Raw genomic sequence first — 27,178 nt, 5'->3', positions numbered from 1 at the left:
ATTGGTTAGTAAACTCCATAAAGATAAGAAATGTTTCTTATTTATTTCTTTTTTCTTACCAGATTCTAGCACATGACTTAACACCCATTTGCCACTCATTAAGTAATGAAGGAAAAGAAGAGAGGGAGAAATTGGTCAAGGTTAGAGTGGAAGGTGGGGGAAATCAGACAGAGAAGTGGTTGGTAGGAGTAGGCTTGGACTTGCTTCTGAAGATGAACAACTGGAATGGAAACTTGCAGTTGTGAAAAATAGGTGTGGATAATCATGAGAATTTTGGATTGTGGGAAATGTGAGGGACTCATAATTAAGGACAGGATTCTGTAACACAAATTCATGCAAGCACACAATTCAGCCTCTTTTCTATTGACAGGCAAGCCAAATTGTGAAATTCTTTATCAGCAGGAAATTATTATTCTGCCCATTTGAAAAGATACATGGACTCTTCATGTAAACAGAACCCCTGACTATTTAGTCATTGCTGCTGCCACATTTATTGTCTGATTCCATAGAGACTTGGGACCTTGACTGATAGCATGGAGATGATCCATTGCTATTCCCATTTATTTCATTGTAGATAAGATGGGCAAGGAGGGTATTCTGATTAATGAGATTTCTTTAACCCTTTATTATTCTTTTCATTTGTGAGTCTGTTTCATCAACTGTGTTTATTTTCAGCAGCATAAAGGAAAAATGAAATTGTGGATCCCAGCATAATAAAACTCATGACCTTCCCTCGATGCACACACGTACGTATTTAATACATTAATATCTTCACTATATGTGTACTCTGTACACATTCTATGTATCTATGTAACTATCCATCCATCAGTCCATACTTTGCCCAATCTTCCTTTAGTAAAAGGAGAAGGTGGCAAAAAACAGAGATGACCTATATCCAGATCCTGAATATATCAATTTTTAATCAGCCGCTTCCTATAAGGCAGCTACCAGGTTCCAGCCCCAGGTTCCTAAGGGAGCTACATGCACAGAGAAAATTCCTGGCAAATATCATCTTTTTATTCCTAGCTGGGGCTCTGGCCCCTGATCCCTTTGTTGGACGCTCGGTCCTGGCACACTGACACCTGCATGAGCCGGACCATTTTGCTTGGGCTTGGACTTTCCTCACAGGCTTGAGCAAAGGCTTCTCTCTCCCTTGGCTCTTATGTGGCTTTGTCCGGTCAAGGAGGCTCTCTGCAGTGTTGAATGGTTCCTTCTTAATGGAGTCTTAGGCGAGCTCTATCCCATGAGAGAAATCAAAAAGATTCTGTCTTTGAGAAAGTGACCCTGCCATATAGACAAGAGAGTCTTTACTTGCTTCCCATGTGCCAACTGATTCCTTAGCATCATGACCCAACACTGTCCTTGGCTCTGCCCATCCATCCTCCTTCAGAGTGGGGAGCAAAGAGCTTTGAGCTAACTAAATAGATTGGCTATAGGACCAACGTTGATTTTAAGGCTAAAGTGGTGGTGACCTTCATGTCAAATATAATAATTTTATCTGACACCTATTGTTTCCCCATTTTGCAAACTCATAGCTCTACTCTTACTCCAGCCTTTGCTGTAGCAAGCAGTTGTGGTCAGGTTAAATGACAGCAATTCGCCTCATCTTCACCAAGTTGTGGTTCTGCCCCTGCACATTTTTTTGCCACCTCTGTGGCTGCCTGGGGGAATCTACTTAGCCATTCTAAGTTGTGAGCAAACCTAGAAATGCAAGGGAGTTAGCTCCCTCTGGGCTGCCTTAGCCTCTTCTCTCCTTGGTCTATCCATTCTACCGTACATTTTACACAGCTCTTTATGAGGGTCTGCAGAGGAATTGTATCCTCGTTGTCCACGACAATGACTGGCTTGCTAACTTGGTTTTCCCTTCTTACCTGTTTTACTCTTTCCAGTTTCCCACATTTGTTCCTGGAACCGCTTTCCAAAATAAATGATTGCACGTAAACCCTTTTGTCAGTGTTCTGCTTTTGGGGGGAACCGAGAAAATTGATAGATTTGTGTGTGTGTGTGTGAGAGAGAGAGAGAAAGAGAGAGAGAGGGAGGATAGGTAGAGAAAATGATAGATTTGCTCTCTACAAATGTTGATCAAAAACATGTTCTAAGAGACATGCTGTTTTGAAGTGTGGAGTATGTGAAGGGGACAGTGTCCTTTATAATACACATGGAAAAGTCTGTGGACCTCTGACTAAGAATAGTAATTAAAACAAGAAGAAGAGTTAGAACTTGGAAGCCACGTGATGGTGGCACTTCATCTAGGAATCTTGAAGATCTGAAGGAAAATCACCTTTCCTGGACGATTAGGTGGAGCTCTATGTTCATGTCAGAGAACGTTCCCTGGTCCCAACTTGTTCTGTATTCTCTCTACTTTACTAGCTTGGTAATGGAACAAATTCGATACATCCCTGTGTCTCTGTAAACAGGTTGAGCCTTTCCATCCAGTGGAAATGCCTGGGAGCTAACTTGCACAACGTGCCTAGAGTCCGTGGGTAAAAATTTTTCTAAACAAATGGCAGGATAAAAATATTTTGTGTATTCTTTCATTACGCTTTTAGTTTTAGAACTAAACTGTCTTTCATTATACTTGTTGAAAGGAATCTTTCAGTTCAGTCTTCTACAGAAAATGTAACATTTGAAAGGCAGAGAGCTCAGGCCTTTGCTAGCGCTAATTACCTGTGGGAGGTTGGAAGCAGGCAGGTGGTTGGAAAAGGAGGGGCACAGAGCTAGAGAATGCTTCTCCACCCCCCCATTGCTAATTCCTAATTCATTTAACCAGATTAAGTACCCACGGTTTGGCAAAATACGCGTAAGCTACTCTCAAGGTGATTGTAGGCAATCCAAGCATACTGTTTTAGCTTTTAAGGAGAAGAGAAACATTTTGAGAATTCCCAAACTTGGAAATGGGCTGATAGATATGTTCAGTCATTGTTTTCTCCTCTGAGCCTGTCGTGGTCTGCAAAATTTGAGGTTCCATTTTGCCATAACCACTTGGCAATTATTCTACCTTGCAGTCACTTCTGCTACAAAATGCTGACTTTTTCTTGGCTAGAGTCATAGAATCCACTTGTATTAGGGTAAGATCATCCAGTTCAACTTGTGTTTGTATAAGATGCCCAATGATGTGTCAGAAATGCGCCCTTAATTTGTGTCTGAGCCAGACTTCAAACCTAGGTAGTCTGACTCCATGGGAATTCCCTCGTGGTTGGAAAACATATGTAACCCAGTTACTGATATTCTCACTAAACAGAGTATGAAGCTACCTACAGAGGTGGTTTTGTGGGAACTAATTTTGAAGTGTGAAGTGAGGTAGATTGTCTACTCCAAGTCTCTAATTCTATTGGAAACCAGAAGTTAAGTAATATCTACTTTAACCGTATCATAAAGGGAATTCTAAAAGGATACAGCAATTGGCTTTCCCTCTCCCTTTTGCAGCTCCTACCAATGTCAGCGGGATTCACATTTCCTCTTTTACAGATCCAGCTCCCAAGAGACTGGAGATCTACTGCCTCATGAAAGAGGTAGTGGATCCCACACATGGCAGGGGTGTTAGGGGGTGGGGAGCGGGGTATATGGGACCCTCTTATATTTTTTAATGTAACATTTTGTGTGATCTATGTATCTTAAAAAAAAAAGACAATAATAAAATTTTGCTAAAAAAAAAGAAGAGATGGTAATTAATAACCTGAGACCAGGCAGGCCTTGGGTGGGGGAAAGGGGCTCCTCCATCCCCGCAGAGTTGCTGCACTTGGTTTACCCCAGGGCCTGCTTTATGAACATTGGCTTGCTTAGTTCACTGTAGGTCACTCACAAAATAAACCCCACTTTGTGTGGGACTCAACACATGAAGTATCCACGTAAGTAAGAACATTGGCGGGGAACCTTGCAAATTTGTGGCTGAGGGTTCCTTGGCATGGAGTCTGGATGCCCCAGGGCACTCTTTATCACATGGTTTTGCCCAGTTTCTAAGCCACTATTGGAAAGGATTCCAGCTTTACATTCTCCATCTTCTGGAAGCTTGTATGAAATCACTGGGTCGCTGTTTCCTTCCTTCCCTCTCTATTCTCACGTCTTGGTTCTCCTTCCTCTCTGTGGGCTGAAATCAAGGTGACTTGATTTCTGTGCTTGGCAATGAACGAGACATGCCGTCTTCCCCTTCAACCTGCGGACAAGCCCCACATGAGCTCCGGCAGGCAGGTGTTCTGACACGATGCTCCCGTGGGCAAGGAGATTCACGTGCTCGCCAAGCCCTGCTGTTTCTCCTTGTCCCCCTTGTGGCCAGTGCGGCTGCTCTGTGAAATGTCCCAACTGGCGCCAAGGAGCTGCAGACACGAAAGAAGCCTTGCCCTTGCTTGAGTCTTAGCTTAAAATATATTTATGTAACACGACACAAGGAGAAGGATGTATGACCTTGGCTAAGAGTCCCACAAGGGCCACGTCCCGGCTAGCGGACGCCCAGGGTTCCAGGCAGCATTGTTGAGGCAGGCGAGCACGGAGGAGGACGTGGTCTGTCAGGAACGGCCTCTACCCCAGGCCGCCCCTCAAAGGCACTGGAATCCCATTTCAGGGAAAACAATTCCCAAACTGATGACTATTTTCTTTACATTTCTGGTATTTGAGTTGTGAACAAACTTGATTCAGTCATCCATAGTAGCCATCAGATGAAAAAATAAAGGGGAACGATAGTGTCTAAGAAGAAACTGATCATTTTCAAAGTGGGCTTTCCTACATTATCTCATCTTGAAAAAAGTTTCATCTCTTTTAACATTATAGTGGTTCACAGTTTCTTAAAATAAAGGATATTATATTTATAAGCATGCAAGTTGTGAACTAGGCAAAACATTCTGTTCTGCCGCTTTATATATTTTTATCAACTACCAGATTCATGCGGAAGAACGCAAATGGATAGTTTTAAATAATGGATTTCTAAAAGAATATCATTTTAACTTGGTGTGCTTTTCACTTCCCTTTTTGGCCTCCTTTTCTTTCTCTGGTACCTCCCCTTACATGGTGAACTATTACTTGCATTTGGCTAGATTGTTACTTAGTTGGCAAAGCAAACCATTTTTCCCCTCATTAAAATCTTATAGTTGCCCAACTTCATTAAGATAAATGGAGTTTATTCAAATGTTTCTTTCCCCCTTTGGCTATGGGGTCAATAAAATGATGCCAAATGGGTGGGTAAGGCTGGTGAACAGTTTTACATATCACTAAGTAATCTCAGGGAGGAGTTGGCCTTCATTGTACTTGGCGTACAACCCTAATAGCTAATAATGACTTACGTAACAATTTGCCTGATAACCACAGCTGCCTGAAACTTGCATTTTATAATGGTCATAACTAGTAGTGGACATTGCCTAAACCTGATTAAAATACCCTGAAAAGTTTAAAAACAACAAAGCAAGGCAAATCAAACTCTGAGACTAACAAGTACTCAAGGATGGCAACCAAGAAAGAAAAAGAAACAAGAGGATAGCCAACCTTTTTTTTTAATTAGAGTATATTATACTTCCAAACTGGATACACTAGAAATTGGCAATGCAACATAAGATGCAAAGGAATATACCAGTTACTGTCAAAATGACCCTGTACAGCCTCGTAATGCAAAAAGCTTTATACAATACAAATTTTCAGTAATGTACACAAACCTTGACAGTATGATCATCTGAACATAATATGAGGTGTTAAAAAAGGATAGAAGAAAGTGCTGAGAACTCTAACTGCATTACTATATGGAAAAATAAGCTAGCCTTCATCAAAGAATGCATAGTGAACACAGAATTGAAGTTAGTTGAAAGGTGAATTTCCCAAAGATGTTAGTGTTTTACACGGAAAGGATATCTATGGAATACATCCTTCCCTGAGTATCAAGCTGCAAACCAAATTCAGGGATACATATCATCTAGGTGGAGTCTGAAAAATGCTGTATATTTTTTTCTTTATTAATAACAATAATAATAATATAAAAAGTCAAACAAACTCCAAACACACTTTTTTCTCACTCAGAAAACTTTTATAATTTACCAGAAAGATTGATGACTCTTTCCAAAGTGCTAAAAAAGTTGCCCAATTACATTAAGCATTACTAAGTCATTCAAATACAAGTTCAGTGGCAAGCAGTGAAATGCATGGCATTTGAGCATTAAATGTCTCCGTCCATCACCTCTCTCGCTCTTAAAAAGTTTCATCCCTAGGACCTCATATTGCACAAGGGGTATGCTATAAAACCCATAGTCCTAATTGTCAGGGCCACCCTTTCAGGTTTTTAACCTTCTGCGTGATTTGCCTTTTCTGCCAGCCTCTGTGGGATCACTGTGGCCCTCTTTGCTGTCATCACTGAACTTGTCATTGGGAAAGCACATTCTTAGCCAAGTGGCACATTCTCCATTTTATGGGAATAAAGACATCACTTTAAAAAAAAAAACAACCAACCCTATAAGCCCAGTATTCTTGGAGTGTATCGTCCGTAACTGTCTATAGTGTCTTGTACTGAGACATGGACGTTGCGAGGTTGAACGTTTCGAACGTAGCCAAGGACAATCGTCTCTGCTGGAGAATGGCTGAGGGAGCGGAGGCTTCCTGCCCTAGCTGGCTCAGTCTCCCTGCCCCTGTGGACATCTCCTTAGTGTAAACAGGTTTGCCAGGGCACCCAGCAGGCTCCCCATTGATGGCTGGATGGCTGGTGAGGGGAAGGGCAGTCCCCCTGCTAGGTGTGGGGGGTGGGATGGGTATGAGGCGAGAAGGGGAGACGATGATGTGGACAGACAGGACAGTCTTCTGGCTTCCTGCAGAACTGTACAAATTTAGAGGGGGCTTTCAGTGAAGCAAACTGACTGGAGGAAGAAAACTGGGGACGCTTTTATTTTCCCCTGATGAAACTGGTGGAAAAATGAATCCCAGTTCTAGGATAACACATAATGGAAAACAGCTACACAGTAAGAAAGCATTCTTCCTGTACAACAGGTCTTCAATAGATATATATAAACTTTTCTATTCCAAATTTCCCTTTATTATACAAAGCACATTTCTTTCTGCTCTTTTCAGCCTGTTTCATACTGGAAATTCTATTGTCTTAAAAATACAAAGCAATTAACATTCCCCCAAAGATTTTTTCCTTTTTTTTACCTTTTTAAATCAGCCATTGCCTTTTAAGATTAGCAAAGGGCCCCACAACCAATCCACATCTGCTTCCTGCTGCTATAAAGTGCTGCACGTAAGTTGCCATTTTAATGACCACAAAATAAGAGCTTTAAATAAGTATAAAGTTAGCCTCCTAGCAGGTTACATCTACCAGGCGTTAACAAAATGGAATACAGCGTTACTAATCACATGGAGGCTACCACTATAGCCAGAGATCTGCAAACACAGTGGGAACTTCTCAGGGCATAAACGGAACCGAACCGCAGGACTAAACAGCACCTTTTTGCTGGGTTGTTATACGTCAGAGGTTGTGACTAAATTTTCAAACATACAGTCTACTCATTCCATACAAAAGGTACATTTTCCTCCTTCTATTTTACTTTTTTTTCTGTAGATGAGAAACAAAAACTAGTGCAAGACCAAAGCACTGTGCAAAAAACTGCCGTTCTTTTTTTTTCTTTTTTTTTTTTTTAGTCTGAGCATTTATACCCAGAGTGTATCCAAACCCTCTCTTAATCTCCTTGGCTGGATTTAACAACCATAAAATTTTTCACTCATACAAATTTTTTTTCCCCTGTAAACAAATGGTAACCACTGAATTGATACATCACATATATATATTTATATATATGTGTAAGTACTTTGCCCTTAAAAAATGTGTATGTGTGTACCATGCACATCGTCTACACATGGACACACGCCACGTTTTGTGATGTTATCCGCAGCGCTGCGAGATATTTCTTCCAGATTGGCTGCTGGCTTCTGCACATCTTCATAACCAAAAAGAACCAAAGAGCGTGAGGCCGCCAGCACTGTGTCGGAAATCTCAAGCAGCGCTGTCGAGGTCTACCATTCCTCCAACTAAGCACCGGGCCCTAACCACTCTGTCAGCCATCAAATCGAGAGGGAAAGGTGTTGAAGGAGCTCAGGAGAGACTGTAGTGGGTGAACAACCCAGGAGGGGAGAAGAATGTTCATCGCAGTTGAGTAAGCCGGCACGAAGACTGTGCGAGAGACAGGACATGGCACACGACACGCGGCTTTCCCTTTTGGGATCCACAAACGCCCACGCACCCCAATCACCCAACAGAAAACAAAATGCACCAGTATATAATCTTACAAGTGCTGATTGCTATTAAGGACACTCTCTTTAGGGTTAAACAAGACAAAATTCCTTTAAGATAAAAGTACGGAGAAGGGGTGAGAGTGGGAGTGGGGCCTGGGGAGGCATGCCTCTGAAGGTAGAAGTATGCAGTGGGGTCACCTCTCTGAAGATTGAATAAAGCAGCTTTCATGTCAATGCAATAGGTATACACACAGAGCCAATCCTCGAGTCCTTACTAAAGATATACAGTACACGTGGTTCAGACCCCTGGGGATCTGTAGGTTTTGCAGCAACATATACCTGCTGGGGTTGTGTTTAAGTTTTGTGGGTTTGTGTGTGTGTGTGTCTTTTGTCTCTGTTTTTGGTACAGAACACGGCTGTCCTCAGACAGTCTCTGCTCTTTCTCTTAGTCCGAGATAGGCGAGGAAGGAGCGTTTGGGTGAGGGGATACTGGGAGGTGCAGTCTGAGGTCGCGGAGGGTGGAATGTGAGATCCAAGTGGTTCTTGGGGTACAACATTGTCAAGGGAATGAGATGGGCAAAATCCGAGTTCCGATACTTGTCAAAGCGCAAAGGGGTGCCGTTGAAGGCCAAAGCCTTGAGTGCCAGGTTCGGCTCTGAGCCACTGCCGTGGGCGGCCGACAGGGCCACGGTCTGCAGAGCCTGGGAGGCCGACATGACGGACAGGGGAGACAAGAGATTCCGGGAGCCCCCCACGACCAGGAGAGGGGCCCCAGGGCCGGCTGGGTCCTTGGGGGTCGGACACAGGCCCTTCTTGTCCTCTTCAGGGCAGTCTCCACTCTGATGCTTCTTGACGTGGCGGCTGAAGACGAAAGGGTGTGTGGTCTTGAACAGGCACTCTTCGCAGCTGAAGGTCTGGCGTGGGGCGTGCTTCAGCTTCTTGTGCAGGTTGAGATTGTCCTTGCGCTTGCAGCTGTAGCTGCACTGGTCACAGTGGAAGGGCCGCTCCCCGGTGTGGACGCGCACGTGTTCGATGAGCTTGTTGGCCGTCTTGGACAGGTAGCCGCACTGGTCGCACTTGTAGTGGTTGCCGAGGCGATGCTCCCGGGTGTGCGTCTCCAGCTCCAGCTGGTTGGCCTTCACCGTCTGGCAGATCCGGCACTTGTACTCCATCTTGTAGTGGGTCTTGAGGTGGCACTCCATGGCGGCGGGGCGGTTGGTGGAATAAATGCAGAATGGGCACCTGCCGGGGGAAGCAACGGAAGGGAGGTTCAGCCGGAGAGGCTCTGCTGCCCGCGGGCTCCTACCCTCCCTGCCGGCCTTCCCCCACCCCACCCTCTGAACTCCGAGGCCTGGCCTGCCCCTGCCCAGCCCGGCCCTGCTGCCTCACAGGGGCTAAGATGGCCCTCTTTGCCTTGTCACTGCTGATAGAGCAGTCCCGGCTAAGGAGGAGCTCCGACCAGGTACGCTTAGCCTATTCTGGGTCTCCTGGCTGGAAGAGCAAACACCAGCCCTCGTGAGGGGGAGCAGAGAAAGTCCGAGGAGTAAATAAGCTGTCGCTCCCCTCCATCCCCTCCACCCCCACGCCCTCAGAGCCCTCCCCACTCCCAACCAGACAGGGCAGAGGTCTAAACCTCATGACCTCCCCTCGAAACGGGAGCAACACAAAGAATCGACTTTTCATGCACCACACCAAGCACACGCAGAAAGGCTAGAGGTTTTAAAGAACAGCTTATAGGGGGAGGGCTACCTCCAGCAAACAGAAAGTCATAGGGGTCAGAATCGTGCTTATTAAAGGGTTGTTAGGATGAGCAGGTCTCTGTGTGTCTCTCTCTGTGTGCGCGTGTGTGACTGTGTGTGTACATGCACTCGTAAAGCCTGTTGGCTAAAGCACTTGTTCTCCCTCAGGAAAGAAAGGCAAGAGCTATGTCAGGGGCACGGGAGGAGAAGGGAGCCCACCCCCCAGCCCTCTACTACCCCAGGGGCCAGGAGGAAGGGCGACAACTGCTATATGGAGACTGAAGACCTCATTGCATTATGACTTCATAGAGGTAATGATCCTCCAACTGGATTCTGAGGCAGGAGCATCTCTTAAACACTTCTGGATTCTCTATAGTGCTTAGGAGAGAACTCAGCACATGGCAGGCATTCAGGAAATAGTGAGAAACTGTTTCGGTCTCTACACGTAATTTAGGTAAATTGTGGAAGGGAAGATTTTAGTCCCAGCTCCATCACTTTCTTGGGCTCTAGCTGGATACCCTGGGAGAGAGCCCGGGCCTCTCTGTGCCTCGGTTTCTCCCTCTGCAGTGAGAATACACTACCACGAACCCTCCCAGCTGCCCAGAGGCGCTGGGAGGAGTGGCAAAGGGCATGTTGACAAAATCTCCTGAGCTTCTCCCAGGGAAGCTGCCGTGCTCGAGTCAGTGGTTTATATGAATACTGTCCAGTGTTTGCTCTCTTTACAAAAAGAATGCGAATGGCAAAGGTGGCTGCCCCGACTCGTCTTTGGCACCTGCAGGGCAGGGACCAAGAGTGGACTGTCCTCTGAGGGCTTGGAGAGGTGTTCAGCAGAGCCCAACACACCCCAGTGCACCGCGCACTGCCTCCTCAGCGCCAAGCTCGCCGTCAGCCTTTGAACCTCAGCTCACAGAAGAGTGCACACGAGAGAAATATAAAGCCCATTCCCAGGTCAGGTGCACACACAACCCCTACGCCAAGCTGGGCCTTACCTAGAGGAGTCTGAAACTCACCACTGTCCTGAGCTACGGCAAAAGAAAAATAATAGTATAATCTTATTTGATCTGCATTATGAACAGGATATAGAGTACAAGCAGTTCCATCACAGAAAAGCAATTTAGACATCTGCAGTCTGTTTCACTTTAAGGACATTTCTGTGACCCACAGCTCAATCTTTCTTTCACTGCTCAGGCAAAGTGCTAAGGGTTTTCCGTGCCCCCATTATTTATCGTAAAGACACTCTCTCAGGCAAATTAATTCTCTGAAATGGCAAAGGAAAAACAAAACAAAACAAAACAAAGACTCACTGTATAGCCAGAAGGCATTATCATTTTTTTCAAAGTATTCTTCTACTTGGTCATCCTAGAACATAAACTATTACACAGGGGACCGTTAGCACCACAAGGGAAGTGTCTGTACCAGCGAAAGCATCAGAGTTCATTGTGCATTCTCCCCAATAGGTTCAGAGGCTCGGGATTTCTTTGGTCCCTGAGGAAAGGCTAACTGGCAGAGCCACAACTGGCAGGTGCCAAAAAGTGAATGGGTGTGACTGGGCTACTGGGAAGGCAATGAGCACTGGTCTAACTGCAGGAAAAATTTCCTTTCTTTCTTTCTTTTTTTTTTTAAGAATACACAAATATTTAGAAGGGACAGGGGGAACAAACCAAATCACATTCCCAAATAAGCTCTGGCTAGGCATTTCCCCTTTTCTGGTTTTCTTGAATTGTTTAACTGCCCCCACCCCCACTCCTTTCAGATACCTACTTCTCCCACCTAAGCACACCCAAGGATGAAAAAAAAATGGAATTCAGCAAGATGTGCTTCTGCTTGACAAGTTTTTGCTGAGGCCGCCCCAGACAGGGCGGGAGCCTGGGGAGCTGATGCTGTGCTGCCCCCAGCACTTGGCTCAGTGGTCCTTCAGGCTCTCTCCATCTGTTGCCCATTTGGGACGGTTATGCCACCTCTCTGGCTGGTTGTGAGTTTCAAATATGGATGTATTTTAAAACAAAACCCCTCCCCCAGAATGGAATGAAATGCAATTTTCTATTCTTTTAATTACATTATCATTTTAGCTAAAAATGAAGAATTATGCCTTGAAGGTAGCATTGTGAGTCTTTCTGTGCCTGCCTACATATCCTTCTTTCTCTTTACTAGACCCTCAGTGTCTTGTGAGCAGAGATTCTGATTTCAGAATCATTGAGAAGATTAATTTCTGAGCGTGCTAGGACATAAATTTCCTGAGGGTAGAAATTATGTTTCATTCCTTGTTTGCCCTTTAGCACCTATTATCAAGCCAGGCACACATAAAGTTTGATAATAACTGATTGGTCTCACTGGGGACCAGCTGGCGACTTGCAAATATTGGTTAATGATGATGTGTGTTGTCGAGGTCTTTGGGGACCGGGGAATAATACGTGACTGGAAGTGTCAGATCTCATGAAGGCTAAACCAAGGAGATCCCAATTCCAGGGTTTGCAGGGAGACATGAGGCACGTGATCTTTGCAAGAAAACGCTGCCTCCTGCCTGTTCCAACTGCCCAGGCTCCAATTTTGGGGGTGGGGTGAGGATGGGGGTCCCTGGCTACAATGCTTATTTAAAAATATATGACAAATCAGCTAAAGGACAGAGATGGTGAATTGCAGAGGCCGTGTAAGGATTTACGTTTGGGGACATTAACCCCTGGGTCCATTAAAATCAAATCTGAGCAAAACTCACGCTGTGTAGTAGGATGATTCTACCCTTGCAGGCTGAGCTGACCCAACAAGACTTTTTCCTTGCCCGGAATCCTGGGTTGTCTGTGAAATGGGTTCTCCTGCTGAGAACTTCCATTGATGCCCTGGGGAGCAGGTCTAATCCATATCCAACTAAGGCAGCAGAGGTGCCTGACTGACTCCCCTGGGACCAAGCTCCCCTCTCCAAGTCCCCAAACCCTTCCGGGGATGGGACGGGGGCAGGGACAGGGAAAGGGTGTTTAATAACAACGCAGTAAAAGGTTCTGTACTTGCTTTCCTTACTTGAGCCCACCGGTGGGGACAGTGTGGCATTTCTTATGCTCCAGTAGCTGTTCGGGGGTCTTCATGAACTTGTGGCACACGTCACACTCAAACATCCGGGTGATGAGGTGTATCTGCAGATGGCGCTCAAACATGTTCTTCGTCTTGCAGACAAAGTTGCAAAAAACGCATTCGAACCCTGAAAGGACCGAAGCTGGGTATAGAGGTGGCTGGGGCAGAGGACTCTCCTGTTCACTCCTATCCACTCTGGCACCCTCCCTCCCAGCCTACCCACTTAGACCCTCCAGCCACTGCTTCCTGCATCTCCAGGCTGAAAGGAGGTAAACGTAGAGCTTCAGGGTCAGTGTCACCCTTCTCACCCTTCCAACCCATATTTGGATGTAAACCAAGTCAAAAGGAAATGCAAATTTTAGGTGGTACCAAATGCACTTTACCCTGGGCCTAATATCTTCTTCATAATACCACCCTCTCTTGGGGCTTATTCTTAAGACTGGCTCACCCTAGACTGGGGAAGATTGAGCAGGCCATACCCACCTCCTCCCTTACCTTTCTCTGGCTTTTCCTCACTATTTAGTGAGGACTGACTCCCAGGCACGACTGAGATGACCAGCAGGTTGTTCCCACCCTTGTTTTTCTGGGAGCTGTCTGAATCGTCTTTGCTGTTGGCTGAATCGCTCAGAGCCGAGAGGGAGGATGAAGAGGGGCTATTGGATTCGCTGGGGGTCTTCCTGTCTTCCCCTAAAGAACAAAAATAACCCAGGTCTGCTTACTCAGGAGATGAAGCCCACAGAATGGATGGGGGTGGGGGGTTCTTCAGGGAGCACAGGTTGAGGCTCCAGCCCCCGTGTACCCATGGGGATCCCACATCTTGGGGCACCCTTGGGAATGACACTTGTGGTACCTTGCGCCAAGAGCAAGCAGGGATTCATTTGACAAATGTTAACTGAGATCTTATAATAATAATAATAATAATAATAATAATAATAATATAACTAAGGGCTAAAATGAACTGAGCATGTGATGCTTTAAATGCATTATTTCTTTGTATCCTCTCAAAAATCAGAAAACACAACTATTATCACCCTTACTGTATATGCAGAGAGGTTAACCTGGTCTATGTTACATGGCTATGAAGAGGGGGAGCAGAGAGTTGATTTCTATCAGTGCGCTGAACTACTTCTTTCTACAGTCAAAGCCTGGAGTAAGCAAGTCAACAGGCCATTAAAATCTAGTGTGAGGAGACTTCTGCTTCTGTCCAAAATGGAATATCAGGGATTAGATTTACCCTTCCTACCGAAACGAAAAGAACCAGAAAAAATATACCAAGCAATGGTTTTCACAACACCAACATTAGGCAATAACGAAGGGTCATCCCTGAGAGACAAGGAGCAAAAGAGCGGAGCCTTGTAAAATGCTTAGCTTCCTGCCTCGAGACCTTCCAGCCGGCTGTGCAGGGAGTAGGAACTCAAGTGGTGCCCAGAGAACTCCCTGAGTTGAGGAGATAGAGTTGCAGGCCTAGGGAAAACAACACAGATAGACTTTTGCTGGACAAAATACCAGTGAGGAGACAGCAGCAGAGAGAAAGAACTCAGGAGACCTGTAGAGGGTTCCCCTCAAGTATTCATCAGAATATGGATCAGAGGAAGCATATGTAAAAGTTGCCTAAATCTGGGGAAAAAATCCATTTTAAAGGCTTAGAGAACAGTCCCTGGCACTTACACGGGGCTGGAAACAGTGCCTGTTTCCACTAGCCAGATTGGAAAAACTCATAATTCACAGGACATGGGATAGAAGACTCAGGAAGGTCTTTTAGAAGTGGATAATAATTAGCTCTAGATGGAGCACTCCTCTGGCCCTGCCTAACAAATCATAAAAGTATCAAAACCTCAAAAGTATCATGAAAGGATCAAAGTACCCAAATAGCTTAACTGCATCCTAGAACAAAGATCAAGAATATTTATAGGGGCGGCGGACTTGGCCCAGTGGTTAGGGCGTCCATCTACCACATGGGAGGTCCGCGGTTCAAACCCCGGGCCTCCTTGATCCGTGTGGAGCTGGCCCATGCACAGGGCTGATGCGCGCAAGGGGTGTCCCCTGCGTAGGGGAGCCCCATGTGTGAGGAGTGCGCCCCGTAAGGAGAGCCGCCCAGCGCAAAAGAAAGAGCAGCCTGCCCAGGAATGGCGCTGCACACACGGAGAGCTGACACAAGATGACGCAGCAAAAAGAAACACAGATTCCCGTTCCGCTGACAACAGAAGCAGAAAAAGAAGATGCAGCAAATAGACACAGAGAACAGACAACCGGGGCAGGGAAGGGAAGAGAAATAAATAAATAAATAAATAAATCTTAAAAAAAAAAAAAGAATATTTATAGGAATCAAAAATATCCTGCAACCAATGAGGTAAAATGATAATGTCTGGCACCCAAACAAAGATTATCAGGCATGCAAAGAAGCAAGAAAACACATTCCAAAATGTGGAAAATACCCGAGTAATCGAAACTGTCCCCAAATTGATATGGGTGTTGGAATTTGCATACAATGACATTAACACAATTATAACTGTACTCTAAATGTGCAAAAAGTTAGGTAGACACATGGAAGATACGTTAAAAGAGACCCAAAACAGATATCTATAGATGAAACCTACAATGTCTAAGATGAAAAATACGCTGGGTGAGATTACTAGCGGATTAGACATAGCAGAAGAAAACATTAGTGAACTTGAAGATAATAGCAACTGGAACCATCCAAAATGAAACAGAGAGGAAAAAAGAATACCACAAAATGAAAAGAGCATTAGTGCATTGTAGGACATCCTTAGTCAGCTTAATATAAATTTAATTGGAGTAATTGATGGGGTGGGAGTGGGAGGATAGAAATAATATTTGAAATGGTCAACATTTTCCAAATTTGACGAAAACCATATACTCATATACTTGAGAATCTCAATGAACCCCAAGCACAAGAAACATGAAGAAAATAACACCAAGAGACATTATAATCAAATTGTTCAAAATAAGTAATAAAGAGAAATCTTAAAAGTAGCCAGAGAAAAAAGATAGGTGAAAAATATAGGAGACAGCAGATATTTTATTAGGAACAATGCAAATGAGAAGACAGTGGAGCAACATCTTTAAAGCACTGAAAGAAACAAACAAACAAACAAATTCTGTATCCAGGGAAAATGGCTTTAAAAAATGAAAGCAAAATTTATAAAGCTGACATAAGACAACTGAAAGAATTCATCACCAGCAGAAATCCAACAAAAGAAATTTTAAAAGAAGTCCTTAAGCAAATAGAAAACGATGCCAGATATCAATATGAATCTACACCAAAAAATGAACAGCAGCTGAAGTGGTAATACAGGGGTAAAACATGATTTTTTTTCGTTATTACTTAAATGCCTTTAAAAGATAACAAAAATAATTTTGCATATATGAAAAAAATGTATTATAAAGTTTATAACAGATATATGTAAGTAAAATGTATGACAACAATAGCACAAAAGTCGGGAGGGGAGAAACGGAAGTATCCCATGGTAAGGCTCTTATATTACATGCAAAGTGGTACAGTATCACTTGAAGCCACAGTGATGTATATTACACAAAAAGCTGTACATTATAAACAACTGGAGAGCTCTACCATGATATGGGTCAGAAGCCTCGATGTTGTTATGCCAGTTCTCCTCAAACTGAGCTTCAGTGAGAACCCCTGTGTCCTAGGTTAGGGAAGAAGAGTTAAGTATGACCCTGTGCACTAGGTTAAGGTAGAAGATATAGGGAGACTGTTCTTTCAGTTCTGTTCAAATAACTCAGGCAACCTGGTAATTGTAAACTCTAGAAACTAACATTTTTCGGAGATTAAAAAGTAAATCATATATTATAAATAGCAGAAAAAGTCTGGAAGCAAGCAAAGCTGTCATAGTGGGTTATACCTACAGTGTGGAATTTTCAGCATTACACTTGTTTGTCTTCTTTTATTTGACTTTCAAATTTTTCTAGAGTGGCCAAGTATTACGTGTACATTTTATAAAAGCTTTCAAAAAGAGAAAGGAAAACAATACGTACTGCTTATAATATTTCAAACCCTGTTCCTGCCAGTACTACACTTATGTCCAGGGTAGACGACTCTTACTTCAGTTTGCAATTTTTTAAATCTTTTTCTTTTCAGAATCAAACTAGGTTTCTGGGCAGAGAGCAGGTTGCCTCACTCACTGACACATGAGGAGGAAGGAAATAGACAGTTACATCTTAATCCAAGGAAACTATGTTAAAGTTAGTACCATTATTTTCAGTACTTTGTCTAAATATTTAACTGGTTTAGTCACGATTCGTAGAAAGTGGAACATTTTTAGCTGGGGGCCTCAATCTCTGATATCAATTCCCCTGATCCATCTTCTAAGACTGGTCTTACCAACAGGATATTATAAGTGATTATTTTATATTTTAAATGAGTTTTTAGAATTAAAACATATTAATTTTAATCACTGTTTTTAAAAACAGATTCAAAAGTGCCCTCAATTAAGGCACTGGCAGCGCAACAGAAATTAGTAAATTTATAGATGCACAAGGTGCCATACAAGCTACTCTCGAAGATAGCAAGGGAAAATAGCCTACTTGCTCAATTTGTAATCCCTAGCTCAGAAAGTCTTCCATACTTTCCCCTTCCTTATTTTCTGTTCTGTCTGAAGGGAGTGAGCCAGGTGCCCACCGACAAAATCCAGGGCACTGAGATTCCTGGTTGAGGATACCTGTGCACAGGTGGTAAATGCATCCTCATGCATTAGGAGAGCCAGCTGAGGAGCACTTGTTTTAAAAGTTAGATATTTCATAATTGGTAACAACTTCCAATTGAAACTGTAAAAAATCACCAATCATACTGCCTCAGAACAAACACCATTACATTTTCAGCACACTTTTTTTCATTTCTTAAAAAGGAAGTATCTATTTTTAAATTTTTCCCATTAATTGCACAGAGGTTAAGAATGAGGACTTTAGCTGCAGAATACCAAGGGTTGAATTCCACCTGGGCCACTTAATAGCTTTATAACCTTGGACAAGGTACATGACTCTATGCCTCAATTACCTCCTCTATAAAATGGGTATAATATCAGCACCAGCCTTACATGGTTGTGAGGATTAAGGAGTTTTTATATGTAATATAAAAGAATAATGTCTGTCACAGCAAGCATTATAGAAGAATATATTATTACTCTTGTTACCACCATTCTGTATTTTCATGCTGTTTTATATACTACATGCCTAGCACATGGTTGACTCTTAAAAATATTTGTGAATTAACCATTTGAAATGACAGTTTTATTTCCATGAAATGGAATTATCATACTTTCCCAAAATATTTCCTTAAAATTAAATTTTAAGTTAAAATTAATATTCCACTGGTTGAATGTTTTTTTCCTATGGATAAATTCTCGGAAGTGGGATTACTGGGTTAAAAAATATTGTACTTTGAAGCCTTTTGATACGTACTACCTAATTAGTTTCCAAACCATTTCTATCTTCTGCAGAGGTACAGCCACATGAGTATCGGCACTATACCAGCAACAGTGAATATAAATACAATAAAAAGTTTTCCTAATTTAATCAGTGGAACATACGCCACTCTTGAGTTTTAATTTGATGGCTTGTGAGGTTGAACACTTTTCCTTATGTTTTATGATTATTGTGAGTTGACTGCTTCATATCCTTTGCAAATTCTTCAATTAGAGATCTAAAATTTTTATCTGCCTGCATAAATTTTCAATGTGGTAAACACAGTAACCTTTATCATTTTTACAAACATTTTTTAAGACTGTTTCCTTTTCTTTTTTTTTCTTTTGCAGAAGTTTATGTGTCAAATCTCTCAATCTTTTTTTCCTTTATGATTTCTTGCATCACTTAAGATTTTACTAACCTTCACTCTGTAAGGTTGATAAACACTATTCTATTTTCTTCTAGCTTTTTCTAGGGCTTATTTAACAGGGATTCTGTAATTCATCTGGAACTTATTTTGGTGTTAGTGTGAGGTGGGATATTAATGATTGTACTTTTCCAAATAGCTGTTCAGATTCCTCAATGCCAACTATCACAACATTTTGAAAAATGTGTCAAAATTTGCATTGAAGAATTTACAAACATCAGAGGGACTATACTTCCCTTGATGATTTTCTCTGCAGAGACAAGGACTGAGAGAAAGTGGGTAAAGAGGGGTTACTCTGAAAAAATACCTCAACAGAGCAAAGTTCTCCAGACACCTGAGCACCACTCACAAGCATGCCTTGGGTAAGAGCAACCTGTAAGCCAGCATGAGGAAACGTGGGTTATGTAGGGCACTAAATAAAATGTGCTGTGTCAACTGAAGAACTCACTGCAGATCACAACTTCCCTTAGGTAACGAGAAAGCCTCACAGATTTCCTGAGGCAGTCAAGGAAAAGAAAATGAGGATTGGAGGATGAGAGGAGTTGGATGAGTTCCTACATTCACATTAGGTCATCTCTGGGTCTAGAACTCGGGTCTAGAATCCAGTGCCTTTTTTCCTTCATACCAAGTAATGCCTTCCACATAGATTATGTAACTAAGTGTGAGAGTGGGTTATACCTGCTTTGATAGATTCTAAGCTTCAAGGCCAGGGTCATGTCTGAGTAATTTTCTTACCCAGTATACCAAAATGTGCAGATGAGCTTGCACACAGAAGTTCATTCACTGAACAAATATTTCCTCCCTGCTCGCCCCATACCGTACTGTTTTAGGTTCTGGAGATATAGTAGCGACTCAGCCAAGCTCCCTGTTCTCAGGAATATATATTGTTATATATACTACAAAGCATAATTGCTTTATATTTCATAACTCTGCAATAATTCATCTAAATAATTATCAATTTATATCGATATATTTTGGGTCAAATTCAAACATTAACATCAACTAAATACAGGAAACCCTTGCTGTGAGACCATAAGCTTATAACAGGGGTTGGCAACCTATAGTCCTTGGGCCAAATTGGGCTTCCTGTTTTTGTAAATAAAGTTTCACTGGAACACTGCCGTACCTAGTTATGCAGGTGTTGTCTCTGGCTATTTTCATGTTACAATGTGAAGTTCAGGAGTTGTGCAGAGACCACATGGTCAGGAAGCCTAAAAATATCTACTATCTGGCACTTAAAAAAAAGTTTCCCAACCTCTGGTTTATAAAATAGGTTATAACCTCATTCCCTAATAGCAGCATTAAAGGCTTCTACTGTACTGAAAAAGAAACTTCTTAAATGCATTTGACTCTAGGATCTTTATACTAACCGACTAGAACGTTCTTTTCAGCTAGGCAGGGAGCCGAGTCACCTCAGAGGGAACAAGATCTTTCCTGTGCTCGCTGTGGCAACCAGGAGGTGAGTGTGTTTGTTTTGGTTAATTGTGAATGTGGCGTTTCCACAGATGACAATTAAGTGATTATAAATCCATCTTCTTGCAAGTTATTATGGTTTCTATGGTTTCCTTGAAGTGGGGGAGGGGCGGTGGAAAGGGCTATGGAGCCAGAAGAGACCGAGAAAGGTTTCCTGCTGGGTTCAGGTATCCTTTGGGATAGAGAGGGTTAGAAGAACAAGGGTATAACAGAAAAGAGAAAAAAAAGAATGCCTGCAAGTGTGTGCAAATGGAAGAGAACTGCCCTTTCTCTCCATTAGCCACCCCAAGGAATGCAGAATTTAATTTGTCTTCCACGTGTGTTTTCTCAGCTCACCTGGTGCCCACAGTATTAATGTGGTTACAGTCAGATAACCGACCGTAAAAACAGCACCCTCCCACTCAGCATAATGGCTCTCTGCAGACCTCCCAGTCATATCTGTTCAGTTGACCGGCAAAAACCAGCTCTTATTGCTGTTGGCACCATGGAGCCAAAGTGGCCAGGGGAGCTCGCCCAGCCTTCTCGGCTCTGCACGTCGTCAGCCCAAGTGTCAGGGAGATTCCCCTCCCAGAATCCTTCCAGTGCTGAGGACGTGAGGGGCTGACCCAACACCGAGCGAGGGCAGCGAGCAGCATCAGCTCTTACTGTGGAAGCATGGCACAGGCAGGGGGTGCTTGCCTCGTTCCAGCTTAATGACCCCACGCTGGTGTCATTTGTAGCCACCACTGGCGAGAGTATAATTGCATCGTGAAGTCAAAACGTTAACATTGTTAGATGGAAGGAGTTAACTAGAAGGGGAAGAAGCTCAAGTGAGAGGAGGGCACTGGCAAAGCCCTGGCAACGGCCTAGAGAGTGATCCAATTGTTTTGGGACATCCTGGTTTTCTCTGCCCTGGAACAGATAAAACTATATGTCATTGTCGAGAAGGTCAGGGTTGCAGCTTCACAGGAGAAGAACTAAGAGTGCAGAGCCCTAGCAGAGCAAAAGGGAAAGGTTCAGACCTCTGCCAAAAGGCCAGCATGTGGGGCTATCAGAACAGCAATGATACAGAGAAGGAGACTCTAGAACGAGAGCTGTTCTGTTCTAAGTTTCTGTAGGTACATCCTACTTGTGAGACCTTGGGAAAATGGCCTCACTTCTGCTATGCCTCAGCTTCCCCACCTGCATATTGGGACAATAGCACTCTCCACCGCAAAGAGCTGCTGCGAGGCTTATGTGAGACACAGCACATAAAGGCACACGCCTGGGACATAGAAAGAGCTTCCGGAGCATCACCTACAGCCACAAGGGCGAGGTCCCGGATGCAAAACAAACAGCGCAGCGCCTCTCAATTGCATCCATGCCTGTGAGACTTGCAGATCAGCGAGGCACAAGCCGGGCCTGGCCACGGCTTATGGTTAAAAGGAAATGTGGTGCAGCTATCCTGGGAAAGTCCTCCTAGGTAGGACATGTCCGTGTCACCTGGAGATGAGGAGGCTTTTCCCGGGCACTCGACAGGTGCTGCAGAGGCTGAAGGAGACCAGGGAGGGCTGGGCCCACGAGAGTGGCTAGGAATGGTCACCTGTGTGCTTGGTGCCAATGTGAGCCTTTATCTCTGCCTCTTCCATGGTGACGAAGTCGCAGGCAGTGCAGCAGATCGAAAACATCCACTGCTCCTTGTCTACGTGCAGGGACATGTGGCTGACGAACTGGACGTTGAGCTCAGTCTCAAATCCACACACATGACAACTAAACGAGAGGACAGAGAAGCGGGGAAGAGAGAACAGTAACAAATGCCCCTAAAGATGGGTTACCCATTTATAAGCAGTAAACTAAAAAAAATGGAATTTTATAAACATTTTTCTCCCCACCAAAAGGCTTTGGATGAGAAAATTCTCCTGCTCACTGGTATGCCTCTGAAGTGGTCACCATGCCAAATGGATTAAGTGCCAACATAATGTAACAATCCCATACATGCTATAATGATGCTAAATAATCATAAAGTTAATTAAAAACTACAGATTCCAGATGCTGCACATCACCTAACTGGTTCCTTTGGGCAAAGAGATGCAGGGCGGCTGTGCCAAGATGCTTAGTGGTGCTGGTGCCCTGATAAGCCTGGAGCAAGCACACCTCATTGCGCTGCCCCCCACCCCCCCAAGGTTCTGGAAATCTTCCCATGTAGAAACGAAAGCACACTCAGGTCGTTCTGTGGCACTCAGAGCAAGAGCCGCCACATCTGTGACAATTCCTGATGGGATTCCCCCTTCCATGGAAAAATTTTGTGCAAAATCAAGTTCCCACCAATCTTCATGGCGTATCTCTAGGGAAGGATGTGTGAGAGAGCCTGAACCTTGGGATTTTATAACAACCAAACTGAATACTGATTCGTGGTTGAATGTGGAAGAAAAACATAAAATCCAGGTATTAAAGGACAACACAACCAGGGGAAACTATGTAATGCTTTCTGGGCTAGTTTCTCGGAGTTCTTATTTTGCCTAAATTTTTCCTCCAACAAGTCTGAGCAAGCAGCTAGTTCTGAGTTACAGAACTGAGAGCTCCCCAGCTGAACAGACCTAAAAGCTAATAATCTCCAGAGCCCTGCACCCCAGAGAGTACCTCCAAGACCATTTCTCTATCAATTAATTCTACTAGGGCCACCTAAGCTGAGAGAGGAGTCGGTGTAACTGCAGAGTTCAATTTAAGCACAGAAAATATTTAAAATGAAGGTCAGCATTATGACTGAGAAAAGGGGCATTATTATCATATGTCCCTGGCAGACAGGCAGAGCATTTGCAAGCAAGCAATTTGAGAAATCTGGACTAGCACATTCCATCCAGAACTCACCTGTAATAATAAGGGTGTTTCTTCCCGTCACTGCCTTCAGAGGTGACGGCGCTGACAATGTCCTCAGTGTCTGTACTCACCAGCTTCACAGAATGGACAGTCAAGTGCTGGTTCAGGTTTGCACGGCACTTAGCAGCATAGGGGCACAAATGGCATTTGTATTTTCTTTCCTCTGGGGGAGCAAGAGCAGGGAAAAACCCAAACCACTCTCAACAATGAAATCCCAACACCTTGTAACGGATCAGGGGAAGGTCTCAATGGAGAACGGTTTACGTCTCATTTCCAATGGGGAAACACGTAATGCCTGGGAACTGTAAGTGTCTCAAAGTCTTTACCTAACAGGTCACTCTCACATTAATACATTAAAAAGTCTGTATTAAGACTGGACCATCTGCTTTTGCTTGGACACCCACAGTCCCCTCTTCCTGATAAGGTGAGTCCCATAAAAGAAGAGCTGGTGAGTGTGTGCGTGTGCGCTTAGTGCGCACATACCCCTGCATGTCTGTGAGTCAGGGTGCAGGGCACAGGAAGGGGCAGGGAACACAGCAATCACGGCCAGGGATAGAAGAGAGGGACTATCATTTCCCTAAGCTCCAGGCCCAGGTCAGCCAAGAAATACAAATGTAATGAAATTAAAGAGAGAGAAAAAAAAAAGTTGGCTCATGTGAAAAAATTTTAATTGGAATTTTTCATTTTAAGTAAATAAAATTAAAATTTCAATTAATTTCTTAATGGAAACCCTCTCATAAAACTGATGAATGTTTCAGGACCATTTCCAGAGCGGTGTTCTGAATTCATTAGATTAATCAAGTAAATCAGGCAAAGTAAAAGGAGCAGGCTTTGCTTTCAATGTACAGATAAATGGTAACAGTTCCAGAAGAATTCTCATTTTGTATTATTGGGCTTGGGTTAAAGAAAATACCTCTCTCCTCTTCTTCACAGGGAAGTACTAGAAAAAAGGTTTCTCTATAATAAAATAAAATGTAAGGCATCATTATTTATAGGTGGTGCCTACCATCAAAGTGCTGGCAGCCTGGGAATCTGCAGGGCTAGGGTGGGGCCCTTTTAAGGAGCAGTTAAAATATAGGACTTTATTTGGAAGTTTTGCATTTGTATTAAGTGAGATTGTTAAGTTTTGGTGTAAGGTTAGGTTTCCTTCATAAAGTGAATTGCTGAGCTTTCCATCTTTTTCCGTCATTTAGAAAAATTTTACATTGGAATTACCTGTTCTTAAAAGGTTAGAAAGAATTCACTCAGGAAAGGTTCTAGATCTGATAGGGTTTCCTTCGTCGTATTTCCAATTTTCCCTTTAGTAACTGATTTATTCAAGATTTTTTCCTCTCCTTGTGTGGTAGTTTGGTAATTTTGCTTGTTATCTTTGTCATCAAAATTTTCAGATTTTTTTTTGCCATAGAGTTGTCCTTATTCTCCAACTACTCTTTAATACAATCTGTATTGAAGATTAAGTTCCCTTTCTCATTTCTAATTTTGAATATTTTGGCTTCCTTTTCTATTCTTAATCAGGTTTAAAGGGGTTTATCTATTTTGTAGCTTTCCTTCTTTCTTTTGATTTTTTTTTTTACCAAATCCTTAATAATTTTCTCTTTACTAATTTCTTTGTTTTTGTCTTTCTTGTCTTCTCATGAAAACGTTTAAGTCTATATATTTCCTTCCGACTAGAGCTATAGTGATTTGCTCCAGGTTTAGATATAAAGTGTTCTTTTTTTCATTCCATTCTAGACATCTGTAAGTTGAGATTTGATTTTTCTTTCTTTCTTTCTTTCTTTCTTTTAATCCAAGTAGGCTGTTTTTTGATCCTTGGCTATTTTAACTTTCATTCAAATGTGCTCAGAGAATGTGGCCTGTAAAATCTCCACTTTAAAAAAAAAATGTTAAAGTTTTCTTTGAGACTAAATATATGACTAAACTTTAAAAATTACCATAGTTATACAAAAGTGCACGGTCTCCATAGGACCTTTTATATCTTACAAGTAGATAATATGCATTTTGATATGATCATGGAGATTTACAAACACTATTAGATTCAGTTTGTTGACTGTATCAAATTCATCTGCTCCTTAATTATTTTATGTTTAATGAAAGAAGCGAGAGAGAAGTGTGTTAAAATTATAAAATTCTCCCTGCATTCTTTATTTGCCATGTTATATGCTGCATATAGCACTGCCATATCTTCTTTGTATATGCCTTCTATCAATACATAATATTCTTCTTCATCTTGCTTTAATGTTCCTACTCTTAAATTCTACCTTGTCATATTAATACTACCTGTCTTGTTTTCTTTTTTTATTTTGTGTGATACACAAGACCTTCATTTTGAACATTCCTTTATCATTTTGTTTGCCTTCCTTTTCCCAACACTTGGAACCAAACCTATTTCTCCACTATCATATGTGAGTTAAGTTAGTTACTGTTTCTCCACCTAAGTGCTCTATTTCCCCACTGCTTCCACCTACCATAATAACAGAATGAATAAGATCATGTACCGCTCCATTCCCTGTAGCCCTCAAGATGAGATCAATAATTTCCTTAGAGCTCAGGAATTTTACGTGATGGGCCTGAAATTGTATCTTTCCTTATCACTCATACTTGGAACCTTGTGAGTCCTTTCAGTACAAATAAGAAAGCTTTTCCAGGGCCTTATTTGAACATGTCAGGTAAATGACTGGAAAAGGTCAGGTTAAAAACTTTCCTACTGCATCCTGTTATAATTCTCTTAGAGAAATTCAGCTTCTTGATAATAGATAAAGAGGCAACCCAGAGTGGGGGAGGTACAGCAGCAGAGGAGCCGACTCACCTGTGTGCAATGAGAGATGTCGGGACAATGTCTGCTGTCGGCCAAACACTTTCCCACACACGTCACAGGGAAAGAGCTGGTCGTTGAACTTCCACGATGGCAATCCGTTTCCTGCCTCTAAGACTATTTTTTCTGTTTCTGGCACAAAAGAACAAAGCATCATGAGGAATAAACAAGGCAACACAAACAAATTTCATTTTAGGAAAAATTCAGGGCTGTAGCAGAGGCTACCTTAGGAAGAATGTGACTAGGATCTAGTACTACTGATGGGTGTAACATCTGGTCTTCATGCCCATTTCCCATCTATAAGAAGGCTATTCTTGAAAGTTGTGGTGGAAAATGTATTCCACTTCTCACCAAGTCTCCAGTTTTTCCTCTTTCATCACTAAAAATCAGCAGACCCAACCCTCCAGTAGGTTGATAGCATGGTTTAGTACTGTGTCCAGTAAACAGCAGGAACTCAATAAATACTTGTTGAGTAAGTGAATGGTTGAGTTGCAAGTTGAAATTCTAGAATTTCAAACTCTTGCCACAAGACAGTAAATGAATAATGCTGAATCTCAGATTCTGATGTGAAAATAAATGGTTCAAGCCCTCAAAAGAAAATATGCTTTCACTGCCCTTTGTGAAGAAGAGCTCTGCCCCATGTTCTGGGGTCATGCACAAACCTGAATGAGGAACTTATGTTAACAGACTCAGTGATGACAGTTGCCCAGTGTACCACATGAAACCATGAATGTACAACCAGAATTTTGTACAATCAGAATTTTTCCAAAGGTCCCATCATATTCAGGAGAACTGTGAGTGCCACAAGTTATCCACACATACATCACTGCCACAAATGAAATAAATGGAAGTTAATATATTTTCTTACTATCTTAAAAAGTTCTTATTTTCCCAATATCATCAAAAGGATTACCTTGAATTTTCTCAGCTATATTTCTTCTCATTGAATTGTAAATGGATTATACAAACCTTTCTTCCACAGTTAATGTAAGCAGATAGGCAATAGAGAGAGTCCAAAAAGAGAAAAGGGAATATTTCCACGAGGACACTTGTCTAGGTCACTAATCGGCCTTTAGGTTAGAATGTGAAGAACAAAACAAATGATTCATTGAGTTAATATCTTGTTCTTTACCTCAGTAAATGATTGTGAATCTTCTTAAAGCACAGTATGGCATTATAGCCATGAAAACC

At 42.7% G+C, this 27,178-nt stretch overlaps 1 protein-coding gene across 4 annotated transcripts in view; it reads right to left on the bottom strand.

Annotated features, from left to right (window-relative positions):
* Positions 1 to 8,243: 8,243 nt before the first annotated feature.
* ZNF827 (zinc finger protein 827) overlaps positions 8,244 to 27,178 on the bottom strand; it is a 160,852-nt gene continuing 141,917 nt past the window's right edge. For 2 of the 4 annotated variants that reach the window (XM_058285316.2, XM_058285266.2), the window contains exons 9-14: positions 25,982 to 26,119; positions 23,167 to 23,338; positions 21,902 to 22,068; positions 13,494 to 13,685; positions 12,948 to 13,125; positions 8,244 to 9,438 (exon numbers count right to left, since the gene is read on the bottom strand). In XM_058285316.2, the coding sequence (XP_058141299.1) occupies positions 8,619 to 9,438; positions 12,948 to 13,125; positions 13,494 to 13,685; positions 21,902 to 22,068; positions 23,167 to 23,338; positions 25,982 to 26,119 (1,667 nt within the window). In that variant the 3' untranslated portion in view covers positions 8,244 to 8,618. Of the gene's footprint in view, positions 9,439 to 10,924; positions 10,958 to 11,239; positions 11,307 to 12,947; positions 13,126 to 13,493; positions 13,686 to 21,901; positions 22,069 to 23,166; positions 23,339 to 25,981; positions 26,120 to 27,178 lie in introns of all 4 variants that reach the window. The other 2 variants (XM_071214479.1, XM_071214480.1) reach the window with 2 other exon arrangements.

The sequence above is a fragment of the Dasypus novemcinctus genome, chromosome 1 (assembly GCF_030445035.2).
Source record: "Dasypus novemcinctus isolate mDasNov1 chromosome 1, mDasNov1.1.hap2, whole genome shotgun sequence".
Taxonomy (NCBI): domain Eukaryota; kingdom Metazoa; phylum Chordata; class Mammalia; order Cingulata; family Dasypodidae; genus Dasypus; species Dasypus novemcinctus.
The sequence above is the reverse complement of the archived record's forward strand: the minus strand, read 5'-3'. Positions and strand labels throughout refer to the sequence as shown.